The sequence below is a fragment of the Odocoileus virginianus genome, chromosome 1 (genome assembly GCF_023699985.2).
Source record: "Odocoileus virginianus isolate 20LAN1187 ecotype Illinois chromosome 1, Ovbor_1.2, whole genome shotgun sequence".
In the NCBI taxonomy this organism is placed as follows: Eukaryota; Metazoa; Chordata; class Mammalia; order Artiodactyla; family Cervidae; genus Odocoileus; species Odocoileus virginianus.
The window spans coordinates 85,222,506-85,247,751 of NC_069674.1; the positions used below are offsets into that span (position 1 = coordinate 85,222,506).

The 25,246-nt window shown below is 36.0% G+C and overlaps 1 protein-coding gene across 17 annotated transcripts in view; it reads right to left on the reverse strand.

The window, feature by feature from the left end:
• The window catches only part of HDAC9 (histone deacetylase 9), a 972,671-nt gene that overhangs the window by 42,190 nt on the left and 905,235 nt on the right, over positions 1–25,246 (reverse strand). For all 17 annotated transcript variants that reach the window (XM_070470395.1, XM_020901439.2, XM_070470453.1 and 14 more), the window contains one exon: positions 21,432–21,565. In XM_070470395.1, coding sequence (XP_070326496.1) covers positions 21,432–21,565 — 134 coding nt within the window. The remainder of the gene's footprint in view (positions 1–21,431; positions 21,566–25,246) is intronic.

A 25,246-nucleotide genomic window follows, 5' to 3' on the forward strand; every position in this document is an offset into this window, starting at 1 on the left:
CCCTTTTTCATTCAGAGACATGGTAATGTAGGATTTCTCTTTCAACCAATCTTTTCAGAGTTCTATCAATGTTGAGAACTATTTCAAAGAACTAAAATTTAACATTTTTAATCTTATATATTGTATGCTTGTTTTTATTTTGTTTCTTTATATTTCATTCAATTACTTCATGTTTAATTTGTTTTGATTTTCTAATTTCTTGAGTTCTGTCTTTCTGTCTGTAATTTTAAGCTTTCTTCCAATATATGCATTTAAAGTTTACATTTGTCTATAAATTCAGGTTATAGTTCCATAATTATTCAGCTCAAAATACTAATTTTTACCATGACATTTTTTGACACATGAGAGACTATATTTTGAAATCTCCCCAAATAGGAGATTTTCTAATTGTCTTTTTATTTCAAATTATACAACCACTTTATTTTTTAGCCTTATTTTATACTTCATCTTTTTATTTTGTATCATCAGTATTTTATTTTTAATTGTATTATAAGAATACTTAAAATGAGATCTAACTACTTGACACATTTTTTTAAGTATGCAATACATCATTACTTACTATATGTACAATGTTGTAGAGGACAACTCTAGAGCTTATTCATCTTGCTTGATGGAATCTTATGCCCACGGATTAATAACTCCCCAACTGCCCTTCTCCTCATCCCCTGATAACCACCATTCCACTCTTTGATTTTATGAATTTAATTATTTTATATACCATATAAGTGGAATCATGCAATGTATGTCTTTTTGCAACTGGATTATTTCACTTGACATGTATCTTCAAGGTTTATCCACTTTGTTGCATAGTGCAGAATTTCCTTCCTTTTAAACACTGACTAGTATTCCATTGTATGTATCTATTACATTTACTTATCCAGTCCTGTCAATGGACATTTAGCTGTACATCTTGGCTATGGTGGATAGCACTGCAATGTTCACAGTGCTAATATCTCTTTGAGATCCTGACTTTGACTCTTTTGAATAAATATCCAAAAGTGGGATTTCTGGATCACATGGTAGTTCTCCATTTAACTTTCTGAGGGTCCTCTCTACTCTTTCCCATAGCAGTTGCACTATTTTGTATCTTCACTGACGGAGTGCAAAAGTTCTACTTTCTCCATGTACTTGCCAACATCTGTTGTATTTTTTTTTTTTCCTTAATAATGTTGTTCAGTTGCTCAGGTGTGTCTAACTCTTTGCAACCCTATGGACTGCAGCACACCAGGCTTCCCTGTCCTTCGCTATCTCCAGAGTATGCTCAAACTCATATCCATTGAATCAGTGACGCCATCCAACCATCTCATGCTCTGTCACCCCCTTCTCCTCCTGCCCTCAGTCTTTCCCAGCATCAGGGTCTTTTCCAGTGAGCTGGCTCTTCATATTAGGTGGCCAAAGTACTGGAGTTTCAGCATCAGTCCTCCTAGTGAATATTTAGGGTTGATTTCTTTAGGATGGGCTGGTTGAATCTCCTTGCAGTCCAAGGGACTCTCAAGAGTCTTCTCTAGCACCACAGTTCAAAAGCATCAATTCTTTAGCATTCATCCTTCTTTATGGTCCAACTCTCACATCCATATGTGACTACTGGAAAAACTGTAGCTTTGATTATACAGACCTTTGTTGGCAAAGTAATGTCTGCTTTTTAATATGCTGTCTAGGTTTGTCACAGATTTTCTTCCAATTAGCAAGTGTCTTTTAATTTCATGGCTGCAGTTACCAGCTGCACTGATTTTGGAGCCCAAGAAACTAAAGTCTCACTGTTTCCATTTTTTATAATAGTCATCCTGATATTCTGACACATGGAAGTGATATCTCATTGTGATTTTGATGTACTTTTCCCTGATTAGTGATGCTAAGCATTTTTCATATAATTGATGGTGATTTGTATTAACATATCTTTTTGGGAGAAATGTCTACTCAAGTCCTTAGCCCATTTAAAAATCAGGTTTATCATATTTTAGTGCTGAGCTATTAAGTGTTCCTTATATAATTTGGTTATGAACACCTTATCAGATACACTGTGTGCAAAGATTTTCTCCCATCTACAGGCTGTCTTTTTACTCTGTTAATTGTCTTTTTTTGTTATACAGAGGCTTTCTAGTTTGATGGGGTCCCACTGGCTTGTTCTGTTTTGCTGTCAGTGCTTTTGGCATCATATCCATGAAATTATTGCTAAGAGCAAAGTCATGAAAGTTAACCCTTATTTTCTTTTTAGGATTTATGTATTTTGAGGACTTGTGTTAAAAGTATTTAACTCTTACCAGTTTATTTTTGTGTATGGTGTAAGATAAAGGTTCAGTTTCATTCTTTTACAAGTGGATATCTAGCTTCCCCAATATCATTGTTCATTTTGTATTCCTGGCACTCTTTTGAAGATCAGTTGATATATATGTGAGGATTTATTTCTCTTTTGATTACTGTAGCTGTGTAATTTTTTTGAAATCTGGATACATTAAGCTTCCAGCTTTGCTCATCTTTCTCAAGATTGCTTTTTTATTTGCGGTCTTTTGTGATTACACATGAACTTCAGAATTTTTTTTCTATTTCTGTAAAAAACGCTACTGCGATTTTAATAGGAATTGTAATCCAATCTCTAGCTCTCACTTTGGACAGTATGGGCATTTTTACAATACAAAATCTTCTAATCCATGAATGTGGGATATCTTTCTATTTGTTTATGTTATGTAATATATATTCTAGTTTAGTTTCACTGTGATATTATACTCTGCATGAAATCAATTAATTGAAATTTAATGAAACTTGCATTAAATCCCCAAATATAATCCATTTTTGAAAACTTTACAAGTGTCCATGAAAAGAATGATATTCTGCAGTTACTGGGTATATCCAATTATATATTTCAATTAAGGCATCTTTACTGAGGTGCTTATATCTTATACATACTCCCCTTTTTTACTGTCTTCTTCATCAGCTACTGAAAGAGGTATCTTAAAGTCTATTACTCTGATTGTAGTATAATTTTTCCTTCCATTTGTTTCATTCAACATTTTCTTGGTATATTTTGAAGTTCTATTAGTAAATTATAACTTTGAATTTTTTATGTTACCAGTTAATAGAATATTTGAACCGTGAACTGTCTACTTCTAGTTGTTTTTGTTGTCTTAAAGTTCACTTAACTGATACTGGTATAACCATGTAAGCTTTCTTTTGTACATTTCTGTCGCTTAACTTTTTCTTCACTTTTTATATTCCAACTTTGTCATTACATCACAGGAAGTGTGCCTTTTAACAGAATTTGTATTACTATGTGATAATCTCTGCCTTTAATGGTGAACTAAATCCATATATTTATGTGGCTCAGACAGTAAAGAATCTGCCTGCAATGCAGGAGACCCAGGTTCAATCCCTGGATTGGGAAGATACCCTGGAGAAGGAAATGGCTACCCATTTCAGTATTCTTGCCTGGAGAATGCCATGGACAAGTGACCGGTGGGCTACAGTCCACAGAGTCGCAAAGAGTTGGACACAACTGAGCGACTGACACTTGTGTATGAAATTGCACAGGTTATTCTAAAATTGCATACAAAAACACAGGGGGGACAAATGTAACCAAGACTTCCTTGAAGAAAAACAAACTGGGAGATTTCTTCTACCACGTATCAAGATTTCTTATACCACCATGAAGTAAAGGTAGTTTGACAATGTCACAAGGATAGAAATGAGACCTGTGGAGGAGTCTAGAGTCTCCATGTATATATGTAGAAAGACACCACTGCTGACTCATAAGAAATGAATGGTCTTTTCAATATATGGTACTAGATTAACTATATATTCACATTAAAAAACCTTATGTACCCCAATGTTCATTATAGCACTGTTCACAATAGTCAGGGAATGGAAGCAAACTTAATGTCTATCAACAGAGGAATGGATAAAGAAGATATGGTACATGTATACAATGACACATTGTTGTTGTTGTTTAGTCACTAAGTCATGTCCGACTCTTTTGTGACCCCATGGACTTTAGCCTGCAGGTTCCTCTGTCCATGGGATTTACCAAGCAAGAATACTAGAGTGGTACTTTTCCAGGGAATCTTCCTGACTCAGGGGTCAAACCTGCTTCTTCTGCATTAGAAGGCAGATTTTTACCACTGAGCCATCTAGAAAGCCTGTAAAATGGCATATTACTCAGCAATGTACCAAAAAGATATTTCTAAAATATCTATCACAGCACTGTTACTAATGGTCCCTAAACAAACAAACAAAAAAATTCCCTGTATTCATTAAAAGTAGAATAGATAAATAAATCATGACATTGTCCTGGAAATTCTTTTTACAGAATCTAATAATAAAAATGAAGAAACTATAGCTAGCTGCAATAACATGGATTAATCCCACAATGTTGAGGAAAAGAAGTTAGATACAAAGGAATGTGTATCTATAGTATAATTTAATGTAATAAATCTCAAAAATAGGAACAGGTAAATTAAAATCTTTTGTTAGGAACTAAAAACCTGGTTACTTTCAGAAGAGAGAAAGGAAGTACTGATTGGGAAAGTATGTATGTGAACTATTGAGGTACTGATATTATTGTCCTTGTTGATGACTATGTAGTGTTGTATTTGTGATATTTCTGAGTTGTACATTCATGCCTAAACCAGTTTTCTGGATAAATATTATACTGAATAATTAAAAGCAATTTAAAAAGAGAATATGTTTTCTAGCATAAGGGAATAGGGAAACTAAGTCTACTTCTACTTAGTGAGTCCATGCTTTTTCTACTATATTATGGCACATCTAAGAAAAAAAGTGAGATTATAGATTTTTCAGCAAGAACAATTTACATGCTTAGATACAGGCCACAAATTCACTTACAAATGGAAACTGAAAGTCCCCTATAACATGCAAAGCAACTCAGAAAAGAAACAAAGAAAGCGTTCGGTTGTCAGGACCAAAGATAATGTGAAATTTTGGAAGAATATGATGATCAAGACCAAGAGGATAAGGGCAGCAGACTGTCATATAGACCTGACCCTCCATGCTGATGAACTATTTTCAATTCCCTAGTGAGGAGGGATTGGTGGTTAAAACCCAGCTATCATTTAAATAATTATCTTAGAGATGTCTGCAATTAGTTGTATATGTTTAATTTGATTGCTTAAGTAAATCTGGATATAATTTTACCCATATTGTGATTCATGAGTCATTCTCCAAGTAACTCTTTTTACTCATTTGGAGTCATTAAAATCCTTGACCAAACAGATGGGGGGAAAAGTAAATCAGAACAGATTCTACAGATCATCAAGTTACTATACTGACAGACTATTGAGATTATTCAGACTGAAATCTGCCTGCAACCTACCTTCATACAGACTATGGCGACATCACACAGCAATAAAGAAACATCTCTGGCCAAGGGAAGTGATATAAACCTAACATATCTTATGAGAATATCAGGAGGACCAAGAGGCAAAGGGTACAGTCATGGTCATTCAATTCACAGGAGATACTGAAGGAATTCCTTTAAAAAACAGCAGCAACAAGTGGGCTAGCCTAACAGATTATTACAGTGGTACTCTATTGGTTGAGTTCTACCCAAAGCTACTGCAGCTCAGAGAAATGTAGTTTACACAATATATCAGCCAATGAATGGAAGGAGGACGACCATAAGGAAGTGCTTTTGTTTACTATCATATCCAAATAGTATACCACAGTTTCCATGATACTTAACTGGAAAGTTTGGACATAGTGGCATATTTAAGCATCTATGACAATAACTAAATAATTAAAAATGAACTCACAGGTAAAAAGGAGGAGGAATAATGGTCTGTTAGAAAGAGGATAATGAGTACAAATAGTTGCATAATTCAGACTATTGATATTTTGTTTAAACATTGAGGTTAGAGTGTAACTTTGCAATATAATAAAAAACATTTCAAATGCACAGCTGAGTTAGGAAAATACTACAGAGATTAAAAGGTGCATGTTAAACTGAAGTTTCAGTAACATTTAAGGGATGCACAGTCAGTGCTTTATGTGTAGTTTCCTAACATAATGTCCATAATCTAGGCATCCATAGTTGATTAAAAAAAAAAGCTTAATTCATTTTATAAGCAAAAAATCTTGTTTCCAAGTCCGTTTTACAAAATAAGTTTAAATCTGATAGTTACACTTTGTTAGGCCTCATGTTTCATTGTCTGTGATTCTTGTTTGTCTTATCCTCACTTGCTTTTTTATTTCCTCTTCTTCAGTCTGATGATTTGCATGTGTTTAACTTTTTGTTAAGTAGAACAGTATTTTTACTATACTGTTTTTGAAATGTTGACTTTTCTGCTAAGAAGACCCATTTCATATCATGTAGCAGTGGTACAGTGCTAAATGTTTAACAGCTGACTCAAAAATAGCTGTAATATGTATTAATAGCATTTGCTGATTGCCATGGTGTAAATACTCCCACCAGGGCTTATTTCAGGCTAACAATGTGATATCACTGAACTGAGATTTGAGTAGAGAGACACACACTTAGCTCTCATGAGCCATTGAGAGGAAGCTCTAAATAGCATTGAAACATGTGTAAAATAGATGACCAGTGCAAGTTTGATGCATGAAGCAGGGCACTCAAAGTGGGGGCTCTGGGACAACCCAGAGGGATGGAGTGGGGAGAGAGGTGGGAGGGGGGGTTCAGGATGGGAAGACACATGTATACCCATGGCTGATACATGTCAATGATGGCAAAACCCACCACAATATTATCAAGAAATTATCCTCCAATTAAAATTAATTAATTAAAAAAAAAAGCCAGCCCTAACATTGCACTGATAGACTGTCATTTTGTTGGTTGATAACTGAGGGAAATTGTTCCTAATGATTATTTCTCTCAATGCATGCGTGCATGCTAAGTAGCTTCAGTCACATCTGACCCTTTGTGACCCTATGGACTGTAGCCCACCAGGCCCCTCTGTCCAAGGATTTCTCCAGGCAAGAATACTGGAATGTATTGTGATGCCCTCCTCTCCAGGGGATCTTCCCTATACAGGAATCGAACCTACTTCCTCAATAAACTTTTTCTTTTTTGGTATAAGACTGCCTTATTCAAAATTCATACACTGTTTTGTTATTTTACCCCCAAGAATGAAACTCATTTGTTCAAGTCTTCCATATTTTCCACAGGAATTCTAATTCCTTACAGTATTCCACTCTACTGATCCAGCCTCATTATTTACTGTTATTCCACTCAAAGTAGTCTCTCCTCTGCCAAAATCAAAACAAACTCCAAAAAGAGCCATCCACAATTCCAAGAAATCCTAACATCTTTATCTAGGTATCTCTACTATAAGAGAGAACTCCTTTGCTTAGATTTTAGCTTGTCAAATTATAATTTTTATTCAAGATCAAAGTTAAAAGTTACTTCCTCTATTAAAATATCCTTCTGTCCTTACACAGTTAAAAATAAAGTGTCTGACATTACATTTCCCAAATACTTTGTTTATATTTCTTTTACTTTTATTGTATTAGAACTTATGGGTATAAATTTAAGTCCAATAAAAGACTATTTAATGAACAGATGGATAAATGAATATCATAACATATTTGCTTCACCACTGAAAAGAAATGCTTTCTTTGTTTTATTGGTAACCAGAACTCTATGAAGTGTCCAGGTTCCCCATCTACAATCCCCTTAACACCTTCTGAAAAGCCTAAAGACAAACAATACAGAAGATCTGCATGATGGAGTTTTTAATTATCCAGATAACTTCTACTTTAACTGGCATTTGCTAAACTAAATAAGCAGAAAACTCCACAATTACATTGGCTCTACTTCTCATAAGCTTGTAAGAAATACAAGTCCATATGCTACATCTACAACAGAGAGTATCTTCAAATAATATTTTCTAAAACATTTTTACTCTTAAGATTATCCATACACTCTCTTTCAGAGTGTGGACAGGTTTCAAAGTCTAAGAGAAGACCATGAAAAAGATTATTCTGGATTATTTTCCCTGTATTCATTTCTCACTTTCTCTACTCATGACTTGCAACTATTTAGGAGCTTGTAAATTTTCCCAGATTCACACCAGTTCCCCAATGGAGTCAGCCATACATAATCTGGAGGATGAAAAATATGGTAAAATGACTTCTCTGTTCACAATCTAATACAAACACACCCCTGATGAGCAATTCAGACAACATCACCTCAAGAGTTCACCTCAGTGGTGGTTGTCAACACTTTTAAGTCAATTCAAGAGACTTTTTCAGCACCTTTGGAGCAAAAAAGTCATCTTGGAGGATTATCAACATACACAGTCACTAAATGTAGCCACCACCGCTGAAATCCAAGCAGCTGAGCCTCGTCACCAGGACCCAGCAGGGAGAGAGGAAGAAGGAGGGGAGAAAGGCGTAGAAGCCAGACCTTAACAAGATTGAGGGAGGTTAAGAAAAGACAGGCTATAGACTCAGATGCTAAGTGTAGAACCTCCAGGACCCGAGCTGTAGCATCATCTCAACAGCTTCCATATCTGTGGCAATTTGTTTTCTTTCTTTCCTAACAAGCTTACAACTGTCCTTTATTCTGTTTTGACAGGTGGTCTTTTAATAGCCATGTTCTCTCTTTGTCCTCTCTTCTTTTTACCTAAATTCTCCAGTGTTTTCATTTTAAATTCCATAGGAATGCCAACTGCTTAAGCTTTTCTCACCTCTTAAAGAAAATTTCTTTCAGCAGCAGAAACCTAGGGTGCTGCTAATTGGCTTTGCATAACATTAGGCAAATATGGCCTTAAAGCAACTGTGACTTCGCTGGCCAGCTTGCACAAATGCCAGTCACCAAAATCAGTTTCTCTGAGGACTTCACAGATGTTTCTATTACCATCATGAACAGACCACGCAACTGTTCACATAAGCATCTCTGCTATTCCAAACAACCTGATTCTTCACGTTTAGACAGTCGCTTTAATTTCTTATTGCTCAGTTTCTAAGTGCTTCATTAGAGAAGTTTAAAAATAATCATCATAGAGTGATTGGACTGATAAATCTAAGTTCTGAACTTTGCCAAGAAAAAAAAGACTTTGGTATTTCTTCAAAAATCACTTCCCTGAAGGAATTTCCTGTACCATGCTCAAATTAGTTTTAATCCAACAGTATATTATTTTGACTGACCTTGTGCATATTTCTGAAAAGAATAGTTAAGAGATGTTTTGCTAATTAGATCACTTTCATGATAAAACATAGTTAAAAAGAACAAATGCCTATTTGGGGTGTGACACTCAGATAACTTAATTAAAAAAAAAAAAACTGTTTGTGGTACCCATTTATGTATCTACACTGAGATGCGGAGCCAACAGTTCTTGCTGATTTTACAATCCTGTTGGGTTATGTAATACATATTATTCTGCTGATAATAAGTCATATGAAGCAGCATTTTGCTGTATTGACATGGCCTAGCCAAGAACAACAAGGAAAAGAAACAGCATTAAAAAAAAAAAAAAACAACTGGCAAAATGTTTATGAATTCTAATCCTCTGCACATGAATAAATACATCTGACAAAGTACAGAGTCTCTCAAAAAAGCCCTTCTTGACCTTCTTAATTTGAGTTCAATTGCATGTTCAGTGTTGAGAAGCCAGAGTAGGTTCTGCCAACGTTTCAAGCTCAAGCTTTACTATATTTTGTTACTTGTAAAAGTGAAATCCCAGATAATAAGTTATAATTACCCTATTAATCACTTGAAAAGGGAGTCTGGAGGAAAATGGGATTTGAAATTGCAATAATTGGTATCCTGAAAGACATCCTTTTTTATTTTCTTACCTAGAGCCTACCACGTAAAACTACTATGAAAACAACACGTATGCATTTTTTTTCAGTGGTGAGGTGCATGCAGTATGCCTTATAGGTTAGTTTTTCTAAAGGAATGAAACTTAAAACTTCAATGTAGTCATGCTGTTAAGTCATGATGACCTTTGAACTGGAAAAAAATACAGAAATCCAGACCGTGGATTATAAATTATATTGTCAATGAAAGTGAGAAGAACTTTTTGTTTCCTAAGTTGTTTCAAGTATTACATTTTCATTTCCTTTTTTCAAATGACTTATAATGCACAACACATATGTATTTTTCTTTCATTTTTCATTAAAAAAACCTTTCTTTCTCTTACCATTGTCTCCTTTGTATACTGATAGATCTGACACATCAAAATTTACTTTTCAGAGTTCAATATATCAAATCCATCTGTTACCCTTAAAATATTTCATGAAAAATCTATATTTTTGCTTATATCCCTCAGATTTCTCAATTAAAAAATGCAGAAAGACATAGATTACTTAAATCTCTTTGGTTGAGTTCAAGATGAAAAAATTTTAGATTGTGCTTATGTAGTTGAAGACATCCAACAAAAGGAACAGGCAGTATTTAGGGTATTATAATAACTAAAAAAATTTTACCATAAGACATCCAGAAAACTGAAACTGGTTAAATAGTCAATGTGGCCAAATATAATCATTTAGTTTATCACTTTCTGGAACTTTTAGTATTTATACACCCACATGGGCATGTTAACTTTGGCCAATGATACTTTTATCCCTTCCTCTATTTCACACCTGGTCTTTCTAAAAATATAGAGAAAAGGTATATAAGTTTCAAACTTTAAATTAAGTGACAACCCTCTAGTGTCAGTAATGGCTCTATGAAAACAGTGTCTTTGACCTCAAGGTATAGAACTCATATAACAAATTGATCAAAGGCCTCTCAGTCAAATTAGCATACCAGGGAAGGAAGGTACAAAAACAACCATTTTGATTTTTCAGTACATTCAAATAAATTAAGAAAAACAGTAATTCCATACAACTGACGTGCATCTGTTCTGAAATACATCATCTTTTAAAGTGGAGACCACAGGAAAAATTATTCCATCCTCATTGGAAATCCTCCTATGGAAGGTGGGAGTGGGCCAAGTGCAAAGATTACAAGAGCACAGAGATTGAATCTTATTTGAATAAATTAGCTCAAACAGAGCCAGTGAAATCCATAACATCCTTTCACATAGCTGGAAAAGTTGTTGGCTTTTGTAACTGGATAACCTTTCTTTTTGGGCAGGTCAATCATCCATGGAGCCATAATCCACAAGATACTGTGATTTTCTGCACATCTGGTGTAAGCCTTTACATGCAAATATTAAAACCAGTCAACTTCCAAAAATGTTTCTATATCTAAAATGAAATAAGTAATTTTAGAATACAGGTGGATATGCAAAATATGTTATCTAGTAGGCAAATAGACTAGCCCAACATTAACTGATAAGGTATTATAATAAAAGTAGTATTTCTTTTTTGCATTCCTTTATTTCAACAACAACAAAGAATACAAAAAAACCCCTCAACATTGTTTGACATTATTTGTTCACAGGAATCTCAGAAATATTCTAATATTTAGAATATCTGAGACACCATGAACTATGTGGGCTATGAAATAGCAGTCCATTAAATACAACATTTATCACCACATAGCTACATCCTTTGAGTTACTGTGCTAATACTACACAACAGAGCACTGCTCAAGTCTACTCTTTTAAAGCCTAAAGACAGACTCAGCAGTCTTTACCGTCTCATATTTTCCTTCAAATTAAAAATATACATATTTACTTAAATATTACACAATAGTAATACTGAAGCATCATAGGTTTGAAAGATAATGATGACAATAAAACATATGCAATCTGTGTGCAAAAGAAAAGGTATGTTTTCCCCTTCAAAAACACTACAGGTGAAAACATGAGTTACTGTTAAAGATGATATGAATGAGAGATTGTTAAAATGACTTTTTAAATTTTTTTTGTTGAAGGATAATTGCTTAACAGAATTTTATTGTTTTCTGTCAAAACTCAACATGAGTCAGCCATGATATTTATATGTTTATTTTATAAGCAAAGTAATATCTTAAGTTAATAAAAAAGGCGAAATATATGAAGCAGTTATAGCATTCTGTATACTATTAAAAAATGAAAGTGCAAGTCTCTCAGTGTGTCTGACTCTTGCAACCCCAATGACTGTATAATCCATGGAATTCTCAAGGCCAGAATATTGGAGGAGGCAGCCTTTCCCTTCTCTCGGGGATCTTCTCTACCCAGGGATTGAACCCAGGTCTCCCATATTGCAGGTGGAATCTTTACCAACTGAGCCACAAGGGAAGCCCAAGAATGTGGAGTGGGTAGCCAACTCCTTCTCCAGGGGGTCTTCTGGACCCAGAAATTGAACCAGGGTCTCCTGCATTGCAGGCAGATTCTTTACCAACTGTGCTCTCAGGGAAGCCCATTAAAAAATGAATTGACATAAAAATAATGGATGCACATAAAGTTTGAAATATCTGTTGAACTGCAATCACTTTGTCCAAAGGATTTCCATGGTCTGGAAGTGAATCTAATGGTAATTTCATATGAAGTCTGCATAGTAGTCAGAAAATATGTTGTAATTCAGTTATGTGATGTGGGAGGAAAAAAAAAAGAATGACCTTTGGCAACTCTAAGTTCAAATCTTGGATCTATTCAGTTCTGGCTGCATGACTTTGAAGGAATTTCTCAAACCTTTTTGAGACACATTATCACCACCCATAAGACATAAATAATATATATCTCTCAGTTTAGTCACTCAGTCATGTTCAACTCTTTACGACCTCAAGGACTGCAGCACACCAGGCTTTCCTATCCATCACCAACTCCTGGAGCTTGCTCAAACTCATGTCCATTGAGTCAGTGATGCCATCCAATCATCTCATCCTCTGTTGTCCCCTTCTCCTGTCTTCAATCGTTCCCAGCATCAGGGTTTTCCAATGAGTCAGTTTTTTGCATCAGTGGCCAAAGTATTCGAGTCCCAGCTACAGCATCAGTGCTTCCAATGAATATTCAGTGTTGATCTCCTTTAGGAGTGACTGGTTGGATCTCCTTGCAGTCCAAGGGACTCTCAAGACTCTTCTCCAACACTACATTTCAAAAGCATCAATTCTTCAGCACTCAGCTTTCTTTACAGTCCAACTCTCACATCCATACAACACTACTGGAAAAACCATAGCTTGACTGGATGGACTTTTGTTGGCAAAGTAATATCTCTGCTTTTTAATATGCTGCTTAGTTTGGTCCTAGCTTTAATTCCAAGGTCCAAGTGTCTTTTAATTTCATGGCTGCAGTCACCATCTGCAGTGATTTTGGAGCCCCCCAAAATAAAGTCTCTCACTGTTTCCATTGTTTCCCCATCTAATTGCCATGAAGTGATGGGACCAGATGCCATGATCTTAGTTTTTTGAATGCTGAGTTTTAAGCCAGCATTTTTCACTCTCTTTTTCACTCTCGTCTTTCACTTTCATTAACAGGCTCTTTAATTCTTCTTCGCTTTCTGCCATAAGGGTGGTTTCATCTGCATATCTGAGGTTACTGATATTTCTCTGAGAAATCTTTTTCAGCTTTTGCTTCATCCAGCCCAGCATTTTTCATGATGTATTCTGCAAATAAGTTCAATAAGCACGGTGACAATATACAGCCTTGACATACTCCTTTCCTGATTTGGAACCAGTCTGTTGTTCCATGTCCAGTTCTGTTACATCTTGACCTGAATACAGATTTCTCAAGAGGCAGGTCAGGTGGTCTGGTATTCCCATCTCTTGAAGAATTTTCCAGTTTGTTGTGATCTACACAGTCAAAGGCTTTGGCATAGTCAGTAAAGCAGAAGTAGCTGTTTTTCTGGAAATCTCTTGGTTTTTCAATGATCCAATGGATGTTGGCAATTTGATCTCTGGTTCCTCTGCCTTTTCTAAATCCAGCTTGAACATCTGGAAGTTGAAGCCTGTTGAAGTTGAAGCCGGTACTGTTACAGCCTGGCTTGGAGAATTTTGAGCATTACTTTGCTAGCATGTGAGATGAGTGCAATTGTGCAGTAGTTTAAGCATTCTTTGGCATTGCCTTTTTTGGGATTGGAATGAAAATAAACCTTTTCGAGTCCTATGGCCACTGCTGAGTTTTCCAAACTTGCTGGCATATTGAGTGCAGCATTTTCACAGCATCATCTTCTAGGATTTGATATAGTTCAACTGGAATTCCATTACCTCCACTAGCTTTGTTCATAGTGATGCTTCCTAAGGCCCACTTGACTTCGCATTCCAGGATGTCTGGCTCTAGGTAAGTGATCACACCATTGTGGTTATCTAGATCATGAAGGTCTTTTTTGTATAGTTCATCTGTGTATTCTTGCCACCTCTTTTTAATATCTTCTAATTCTGTTAGGTCCATACCATTTCTGTCCTTTATTTTGCCCATCTTTGCAAGAAATATTCCCTTGGTATCTCTAATTTCCTTGAAGAGATCTCTCCTCTATTTCTTTGCATTGATCACTGAGGAAGGCTTTCTTATCTCTCCTTGCTATTCTTTGGAACTTTGCTTTCAAATGGGAATATCTTTCCTTTTCTCCTTTGCCTTTTGTGTCCTTTCTCAGCTATTTGTAAGGCTTCCTCAGCCAACCATTTTGCCTTTTTTTTTCTTGGGGATGGTCTTGATCACTGCCTTCTGTACAAAGTCACAAACATCTGTCCATAGTTCTTCAGGCACTGTCTATCAAATATAATCCCTTGAATCTATTTGTCATTTCCACTGTATAATTCTAAGGGATTTAATTTAGGTCATACCTGAATGGTCTAGTGGTTTTTCTTACTTTCTTCAATTTAAGTCTGAATTTGGCAATAAGAAGTTCATGTTCTGAGCCACAGTTAGCTCCTGGTCTTATTTTTGCTGACTGTATAAAGCTTCTCCATCTTTGGCTGCAAAGAGTATAATCAATCTGTTTTCAGTATTGATCATCTGGTGATGCCCATGTGTAGAATCTTCTCTTGTGTTGTTGGAAGAGGGTGTTTGCTATGACCAGTGCATTCTCTTGGTCAAACTCTGTTAGCCTTTGATCTGCTTCATTTTGTCCTCCAAGGCCAAATTTGCCTGTTACTCCAGGTATCTCTTGACTTCCTACTTTTGCACTGCAGTCCCCTATAATGAAAAGGACATCTTTTTTTTTTTTTTGGTGTTAGTTCTAGAAGGTCCTATAGGTCTTCATAGAACCATTCAACTTCAGCTTCTTCAGCATAACTGGTAGTGGCATGGACTTGGATTACTGTGATATTGAATGGTTTGGCTTGGAAACGAGCAGAGATCATTTTGTCATTTTTGAGATTGCATCCAAGTACTGCATTTCAGACTCTTTGGTTGACTATGATGGCTACTCCATTTCTTCTAAAGTATTCTTGCCCACAGTAGTAGATATAATGGTCATCTGAGTTAAATTCACCCATTATAGTCCATTTTAGTTGACTGATTCTTAAAATTTCGATGAACTCCCTAGGTCAGTAGGTGCCCAATATGCTATTGGAGATCAGCAGAGAAATAACTCCAGAAAAAAAACGAAGAGATGGAACCAAAGCAAAAACAACACCCAGTTGTGGATGCGACTGGAGGCATGGGTTGGCGGTGGCCTGCTGCAGGGCTGGGGGCACTGAGTGTAGCAGTGCATGCACGGGACCTTTTAAAGGGGGTCTCCATTATCTTCACTACCTCCACCATAGTTTGGTCTCAGGTAAACAGCAGGGAGGGAACACAGCTCCACCCATCAAGAGAAAATTGGATTAAAGATTTCCTGAGCATGGCCCCACCCATCAGAACAAGACCCATTTTTCCCCTCAGTCTCTCCTAGCAGGAAGCTTCCATATGCTTCTTATTCTTCTCCATCAGAGGGCAGATAGAATGAAAACCACAATCACAGAAAACTAACTGATCTGATCATATGGACCACAGCCTTGTCTAACTCAATGAAACTATGAGCCATGCCGTGTAGGGCCACCCAAGATGGACGGGTCATGGTGGAGAGCTCGGACAAAATGTGGTCCACTGGAGAAGGGAATGGCAAACCACCTCAGTATTCTTGCCTTGAGAACCCCATGAACAGAATGAAAAGGTTGTTCAATATATGTTCAGTATCTAGGTTGAATATATATCTCAGCCTAGATAATTTACAAATGATGACAGAAAAAAAAGAATTTGTAAATATTTTTATACTCCAGATCAAGAGGGTGACATAGGAGATTCCTGAATTTTCCTCCTTCCATGGATGCACTGCTGAATGTATAGCTACAAAGAGAGCAATTCCGTTCAAAGAAACTAGCTGAGCGACTCCTACATACTGAGACAATGAGAACATACCCACATCAAAATGAGTGCGAAAACTCAGGTATACTTTTGCCAGGAAACCTCAACTCCCAGCCTCTTCTTGAGGAGTGAAGGGGTTTGGATTACAAATCCAGCACCCCAATGCTTAAGGCCCCCACCATAAGAATGGCTCCCAAAACACCTAGCTCTGAAAGCTAACAGGGCTTCGGTGCTTGAGTCGCACAGGACCATAGCAAACAGAGAAGCAGTTGTTAAGTATGTGAGCGCTTAACTCTACAGCTATCCCCTCAGGGATCAGTGCAGAGGGAGCAGGCAAAAACTAGAAATCATTATAAGAAAACAGTGTAAAATTCTAAAATACATGGTGATTTAACAACATGCTGCTGGATAATCAATACATCAAAGAATAAATCAAAAGAAATTTAGAAAAAAGTATCTTGAGATAAATGAGAATGGTAACACAAAATACCAAAACTTATGGCACGCAGCAAAAGCAGTTCTAAGAGAGAAGTTTATGGTGATAAATGCTTACATTAAGAAAAAAGAATGGTCTCAACTAAACAACCTAAATTTAACCTCAAAAAACTAACAAGTAAAGAAGAACTAAGGCCCAACTGGTAGAAAGAAGGAAATAAAAAAGATCAAAGTGGAAATAAATATAATAGAGATTAAAAAGACAATAGAAGAAATCAATAAAACTAAGCTGGATTTATGAAAAGATAAACAAAATTGATAAACTTTTAACTAGACTAAGTAAAAAAGAGAAAAGCCTCAATTTAAAAAAATCAGAAAGGAATAAGGAGACATTACAACTCAAAATGTACAAGTACAAAAGAACATAAGATACTACTATAAACAATTATATTCCAAGAAGTTAAATTGCTTAGAAAAAACATAACTTTCTAGAAACAAAAAACACATCAAGATAATGAAGATACAGAAAAATCTTAACAAATTACCAGTAAGGAGACTGAATCTATAATCAAAACCTCCCAACAAAGAAAAGTTCAGAATCAGATGGCTTCACTGGTGAACTATATCAGAGAGGAAGTAATACCAATCTTTCTCAAATTCATCCAAAAAATTGAAGAAGAGGGAAACTGTCCAAACTCATTTTTGGAGGTCAGCATTTTCCTGAACTGTGGTGTTGGAGAAGACTCTTGAAAGTCCCTTGGACTGCAAGGAGATCAAACCAGTCAATCCTAAAAGAAATCAGTCCTGAATATTCATTGGAAGGAATCCAATGAGTTACAATGAATTCACTCAAAGGACTGATGCTGAAGCTGAAACTTCAATACTTTGGCCACCTGATGCAAAGAACTGATGCATTGGAAAAGACCCTGATGCTGGAAAAGATTGAAGGCAGGAGGAGAAGGGGACGACGTAGGATGAAATGGTTGGATGGCATCCCTCACTCAATGGACATGAGTCTGAGCAATCTCCAGGAGTTGGTAATGTACAGGGAAGCCTGGCGTGCTGTAGATCATAGGGTCTTAAAGTGTCAGACACGACTGAGCGACTGAACCAAACTGACTTTTCCTAATACCAAAATCAGTAAAAAACACTAAAGAAAAGAAATTACAGGCCAATATCCTTGATGAACATCAAGGTTCAAAATGCAAACTCCTCAAAAAATATAAGCAAACTGAATTCAACAGTACATTAAAAGAAGTTATGCCACAATTACGTGGGATATATTCCACAGATGCAAAGGCAGTTCAACATCTGCAAATGAAAAAATGCAATAAGCCACATCAACAAAATGAGGGATAAAGATTACACAATCATCTTAACAGATGCAGATAATATGACAAAATTCAATATCCTCTCATGAAAAAAACTTTCAATAAATATGGGATAGAAGGTTTGTTGTTGTTTGGTCACTAAGTCATGTCCGACTCTTTATGTGACCCCATGGACTATAGCCTGCCAGGCTCCTCTGTCTATGGAGCTTCCCAGGCAAGAATACTGGAGTGTGTTGTCATTTTCTTCTCCAGGGGATCTTCCTGACCCACGGATCGAACCCACATCTCTTGCATTGCAGGCAGATTCTTTAACTCTGAGAAGGAAAGCAGCTTAACATAATTAAGTCCCATATATGGGAACATATGGGCTTCCTGGGTAGCGCAAATGGTAAAGAATGTGCCCATGATGCGAGAGGCCTGGGTTTGGGAAGATCCCCTGGAGAAGGGCATGGCAACCCACTCCAGTATTCTTGCTTGAAGAATTTTATGGACAGAGGAGCCTAGCAGGCTATAGTTCATGGACTCACAAAGAATCAGACACCATTGAGTGACTAACACTTTCACTTTCATGAGAAACTCACAGCTAACATCGCACTCAATGTTGAAAAGCTGAAAATGTTTCCTCTTAGATCAGAAACAAGACTAGGATGCCCAATATTGCCAAAATGTCATTCAACATAGTATTATGAGTACTGTCTAAAGCAATTAGACAAGAAAAAGAATGAAGCATCCAAGTCAGAAAAGAACTGTTACTATTTGCATATGACATGATATATATAGGAAACCCTATATATGCCACCAAAAAGACTGTTAAATGAATTCAACAAAGTTGTAGGATACAAAATCAACATAGAAAAATCAGTCATGATGCTACATACTAACAATTAACTATCTGAAAAAAACAACAAAATCCCACATACAATAGCATAAAAAATAATTTGCTGCTGCTGCTGCTAAGTCACTTCAGTCGTGTCCGGCTCTGTGCGACCCCATAGACAGCAGCCCACCAGGCTCCCCTGTCCCTGGGATTCTCCAGGCAAGAACACTGGAGTGGGTTGCCATTTCCTTCTCCAATGCATGAAAGTGAAAAGTGAAAGTGAAGTCGTTCAGTCATGTCTGATTCTTAGCGACCCCATGGACTGCAGCCTACCAGGCTCCTCTGTCCATGGGACTTTCCAGGCAAGAGTACTGGAGTGGGGTGCCATTGCCTTCTCCCCCAAAACAATATACTTAGCAATAAATGTATCCAAAGAAGTGAGAGACCTATACACAAAAATTTTTAAGACACTGATAAAAGAAACTGAAGACATAAATAAATGGGAAGATATCCTAGGTTCATGGATCAGAAAGATTAATATAATTAAAAATGTCCATAACATCCAAGTGAGCTATAGATTCAATGTAATATCTATCAAAGGGCATTTTTCACAGCAACAGAAAAAATAAATCCTAAAATTGAAATGAAACCACTAAAGAATGCCAAATAGCCAATGCAATCTTGAGACAGAAGAATAATGTCAGTTACCACACTTCCTAATTTCAAGTTATATTACAAGCAATCAACACAAGTTATATTACAAGTTATGGTGTTGGCATTAAAATCAGACATACAAGTTAACAGACAGAAGAGAGATCCCAGAAATAAACTCATGCATACACAATTAATCTTCAGAAAGGAACCAGGAATACTCAATGGAGAGGAATCTCTTCAATAAATGGTACTGGTCAAACTAGACAGCCATATGTAAAAGAATGAAACTGCATCCCTAACTTAAACATAAAAATCAATTCAAAATTGATTAAATATTTAAAAGCAAGACTTGGAATCATAAAACTCTTGGAATAAAACACAGGGGGTGAGCTCCTTGACACTGCTATTGGCAATGGTTATTTGGATTGCGAATGAAAGTGAAAACAAAAGTAAAAACAGGTGGGACTACATGAAACTAAAAAGCTTCTGCACAATAAAGATAATCATCAATAAAATGAAAAGGCAACTCATGGAATGGGAATAAATATTTACAAATCACATACCCAATAAGCAATTAGTACCCAAAACATACAAGGGATTCATACAACTCACTAGCAAAACACACAAAACCAAATGCCACAATTCAAATTGGGCAAAGGACCTGAATATGTATTTTCTAAAGGCAAACAGATGGCCAATATATACATGAAAAGGTTCTCAACATCAATAATCATCAGGAAAATGCAAATCAAACCATAATGAGCTATCACCTCACATACTCCTCACATACACCTCACATGACGTGTATTATCAAAAAGAGAAGAGAGAAATGCTGGTGAGGATGCTGGGAAAAGGAAACCCTTGTGCATTCTTGGTAGGAAAGTAAACTAGTACAGTCACTAAGGAAAACAGTAGGAGGTCCATCAAGAAACTAAAAATAGACCTATCACATGACTCAGGAATCTCACTTCTGGGCAAATATTCAAAGGAAATGAAATCACTATTTCATTATCTCAAAGAGACATCTGAACTCCCAAGTTTATTGCATCACTATTCACAATAATCAAGGTTTGGAAACAGTGCAAGCATCTCCCGCCTACAGATGAATGGATAAAGAAAATGTAATACACATACACACCAATACACACACACACACAATGGATTATGCAATCTTAAAGGAAATCCTGTCTTTTGTGACATTATGGATGAACACAGAAGGTATTATGCCAAGTGAAATAAGCTACACAAGAAACAAAATAAAACTTACCTAGAACCAAAACCAAGCAAATAAAATAGTTGAACTCACGGAATCATAGGGTAGAATGGTGGTTGCCAGAAGCTGGAGGTTGGGGTGGAATAGGGAAAGCTTGGTAAAAGTTTTTAAACTTTTAGTAATAAGATGAATAAGGCTTGAAGATCTAATGTATATAACAGTGAATATAACTGCTAATAGTATAATTAAAATTTCTAAGAGAGGAGAACTTAAGTATTTTCATCCAAAAAAAGTAACTATGTGGGGTAATAATTATGTGGATAATTAACTCAAGGAGAAAAATCATTTAACAATGTCTGCACATTGTTAAATAATTACATCATCAAATAATTACACTATATATGTTAGATATATGAATTATAATTTTGTATTCCAATTATACTTTAAAAAGCTGAAAAAATATTTCTAAAAAGTTTCCCTCCCTGAACTAACATAATCCTACAGAAAATATTGAGAACTTTTCTTTGAGTTAATTCTTTCTCAGTGTTTCAGTGCTCATTAGCTGAGTCAATACAACATACAGACCATTTCCTCCCATGGGTTATTTTTACTTATTTACTGAGCTCTACCAATAACCTGATTGAGGGATGTACTGTATGGATTCTATAACTGGGCAAAAGTTACAGCATAGAACAGGAGGACATGTAAACTTTTCTTATCTACAGCTTGCCTTTTTCCTGTAAATTTTAAGAACAACATTGTGTTTTCTGAGTATGTACGATGTTAAGAAAGATAAAACATATGCATGCATACATTCCTGGTCCTTTAACCCCTGCTCTTTTGTACTTTAAGTTTTTTACCTCATTTCCTAGAAGGGCATTTACACAGGCTTCTGATGCATCGCAGATGGCTGTGAGATCATGTCCTCCTTCTAGAGCCAACACCACATGTCCATCAGCCAGTGTCATCAACTGCTTCGTCAAATGACCAAAGCCTACCATAATGCAAACAGAACATTTCAAAGTATAAATTAAAAGTCAACTGACCACTAAAATCTAATATTGATTGAGCCTTTATTGTGTGTATGTCCTTTCTCAGTACTTCCCACGTGCTAACTCATTTAATACAATGATTTGATAAAAGATCATGGATCACAAAATCCAAGATCCTGCAGCTAAGCAGTATCACAATTAGGATGTACACCAGTCCCATTGCTCTCTTCACTGTGCACATTACTGCCTTTCCCAAAACATTCTGTGTACACCTGGATGAAAAGTGTTCGGCTAATATTAATAAGGTATGCAATTCCGTTTGCTTAATATTTGTTTCTTCTTCCCATCATGTGCCTTTATTATAAATAGAAGAAGTTTTCCATGTATCACCTCAAATTACATACCTATCACATTAGATTTTACAGGCATTCTTTTTACTATGAAATAGCTGATGAATACAAAAATTAATATCTATGTATGACATAACAAACAAGTGGTCACTCACCTCCCAATTTAAGGAAAATATTTTTGAAGCCCCCTGCATGCAACTCTCTAATAACATAATTCCCCCTCACTGTGGGTAATCAGGACCCTGAGTTGGTGTTTATGACTCCTTTGCTTTTCATTGTTTAACCTGCTTATTCTGGATCTTTATAAAAATGGTTTTATACTTTTGCAACATGCTCTTTTCACACATTGTGTTAGTTCATTTCTGTCGATACATGTAACAACAGTTTTATGCTCTCTAGTAGGCCATTTAATGAATATAAAATAGTATTTACCCACTCTCGTGTTGACAAATATTTATGTTTTTCTGTTATTAAGAAAAAAAAATGCCCCTATGGGACTTTCCTGGTGGTCCAGTGGTTAGGACTCTGTGATTTCTCCACCATGGACCTCCGCTAGATCCCTGATTAGAGGAACAAGGATCCCACAAGCGACCAAAAAAAAAGCCAATAAGAACATTCTTATACCAGCCTTCTGGTGCACACATGCAAGAGTGGAATAAAACTGCTGTGACTTACAACCTGCTAAATAAAACCAGATCGTTTCCAAAGGACTATGATCAATCCCCACTGTGAGAAGCAGTGTGTATCAGAATTCCAGTTTAGTTTCATCCTTGCCAACATTTGGTGTGATGGGCCATACATGTGGGTGGCAAAGAATGGCATCTTACTGTGGTTTCATTCAGAATAAGGAGAGACCTTTCTATTTCTACTCTGAATTGAGTTTTTATTATAAACAGATGTTGAATTTAATTATCTTACTACACCAAATGAGATGGTTTTTCTCCTACAATTTCATAGTGTTGTGAGTTACATTAATATTTCAAATATTTAGCCATCATTGAATTTATGGAATAAAGTAAGTTTGGTTATGATATATTATCATTCTTATACACACTGAATTTATTTGACTAATGCTTTGTTTAGGATTTTTTCACTATGTTTATGAAAGAGGTTAATCAATAAATTTCTATTCTTTTTAACTGATTATATTGAATTTTATTATGACTGGACCTTCTTTTTCTATTATTTGACCCTAGAATGTTGGGTAGAAATCTTCTGTAAACCATTTGACTCTTCTGTTTTCTTTGAGAAAGACATTAATCTATTGATTTTCTTAGGGATTAGGGGACTATTCTTGCTTTCAATATCTTCCCAAGTTACATTTTCCCAGAAATTTGTATCTTTTGTGTTCAAATTTATTCAATAAAGTTGTTTATTACCTTATCATCATATTTTGGAACCCCAATGAGATGTAGTCATTGTTAGTACAGCCTCAACATCTCTGAAGTTTTCTTTCATTTATTTTCTGTCTCTTTCTGTCTATATTATGTGTACTTTTGTTGCAGATTTACTTTCCAGGCTTTTTCGCTCCAGATGTATCTAGCCTGCTATTTATACTTTCATCGATATTTTCATTTCAGTGATTCTGTTGTTCAATCCTAGGTGTTCTGTTTGGTTACATTTCATAACTTCTTAGTCACTTTAATCTTTCAAGTTTTTATTTCTTTAGACATAATTATTTTATATTCTATATCTGCTATTTGAAGTCTTTATGGCTTAGTTTTACTATTTTTGTTTCTGCTGATTCAGCCTCATGATGTCTTAATTTTCCTTTGCTTTTTTTTTTTTTAGTTCATATTCATCAGAACTTTATATGTGAGAAAACTTGGAGAACAGATTTGAATATGATATTTACCTTTGAAACCCAAGATTAGTGGGATTTTGTTTGCTTCTGCTGGATGGCTGAAACATTACCAAGCAGGGTAAATTTTAAATCCTGACCAAATGGCTGTTTTTCAAAATGTACAGATAATGTAAAAACAGACCCCAAAACCTGATTACAAATTGTCATAGAAAAGACATTTTTCCCTTTTCATCCCCTTTGAAATTCTCTGTATTGACAGTTATAGCTAAGATCAATTTGTTGTTTTGTTCAGCAGTGTCTCCTTTTCTCCTATTTATCCTTTTCTTTAGAGTTGGCTCTTTGACATTCCTTTCTTTATTCTGCTCTCCAATCAAAACTCTTCCCTTTGGAGACTGAAGGCTTTGACTCCCTTTTGGAGAATGCAGGAGTCTATTAATGTTCAAGCTTTTGCCAATTGGATACTTTAGGATGGCCCAGGGTAGCCAACAGCTACAGTATTTGTTTGCTTTTCTTCCTCTTTTTGGAAGACCTCCATAAATTTAAAAGAGTAGTGTTCATATTTACATGTAGGAATCTTTCCGAATATATAGGCTCTCATATTGCCAAATGTAAATCTCTTGTTCAATGTCTAAAAAATTATAATATTTTATCAACGTGCCCAATTTCAGGAACAATTGAAAAAAAAAGAATAAATAAAAATATTTAAAACCATGTGTTCAACATTGTTTAATTTGCTTTAAGAACTTCCAGGGAACAAAAATTTAGTTTTTAAATCAATTATATTTTTAAATGATTAATAGATGTTTTGCTACAGGGTAACATCTGGGATCCGCTCACAGATCCTCAAATGCTCAGCGACTCACAAGTTCCTGAATCAACTTGTTGAAAACAAGTGGCCAAGATTTCAGAGTAGGAAGACCCTGAACTCACCTTGTCCCCTGGGCATGCTGAAATTACAACTATTACAGAGCACCTATTGAGGAGAAAGACTAGAAGGGTATCAGAGATCTTCTACAACTAAAGACATAAAGAAGGATCCACAATGAGATGGGTAGGAAGGGTAAAGATGTGGTATAGTCAAGAACCACATTCCAGGGTGGGGACCACAAACACAAGGATAATCACAATTACAGAGTTTCTCCCCAAGGAATGAGGGGTCTGAGGCCTATTACAAGCTCCCCAGTCTGGGTGTCTTACACTGGGAAGCCAAGATCCTAGAAGTTTGGCTTTGAAGGCCAGTGGGGTTTATTCTTGGGAGGGTCAAAGGGCAATGGGAAATAGAGCCCAGTCTTAAGGCACACACAAAATCTTACATAATTTAGGACCTAGGGCAGAAATCATAATTTGAAAGAGCCTATGTCAGACCCACCTTCTGATCCTAGAGTAATAAAAGGGGAAAAAACCCCACAAACAAGAATACTCTCCCCAGCAAGTCTTTCATTCAGATTTGATGGAGAGATCAAAAGCTTTATAGACAAGCCTAAGCTAAAAGAGTTCAGCATAACCAAAAAAGCTTTATAAGAAATGTT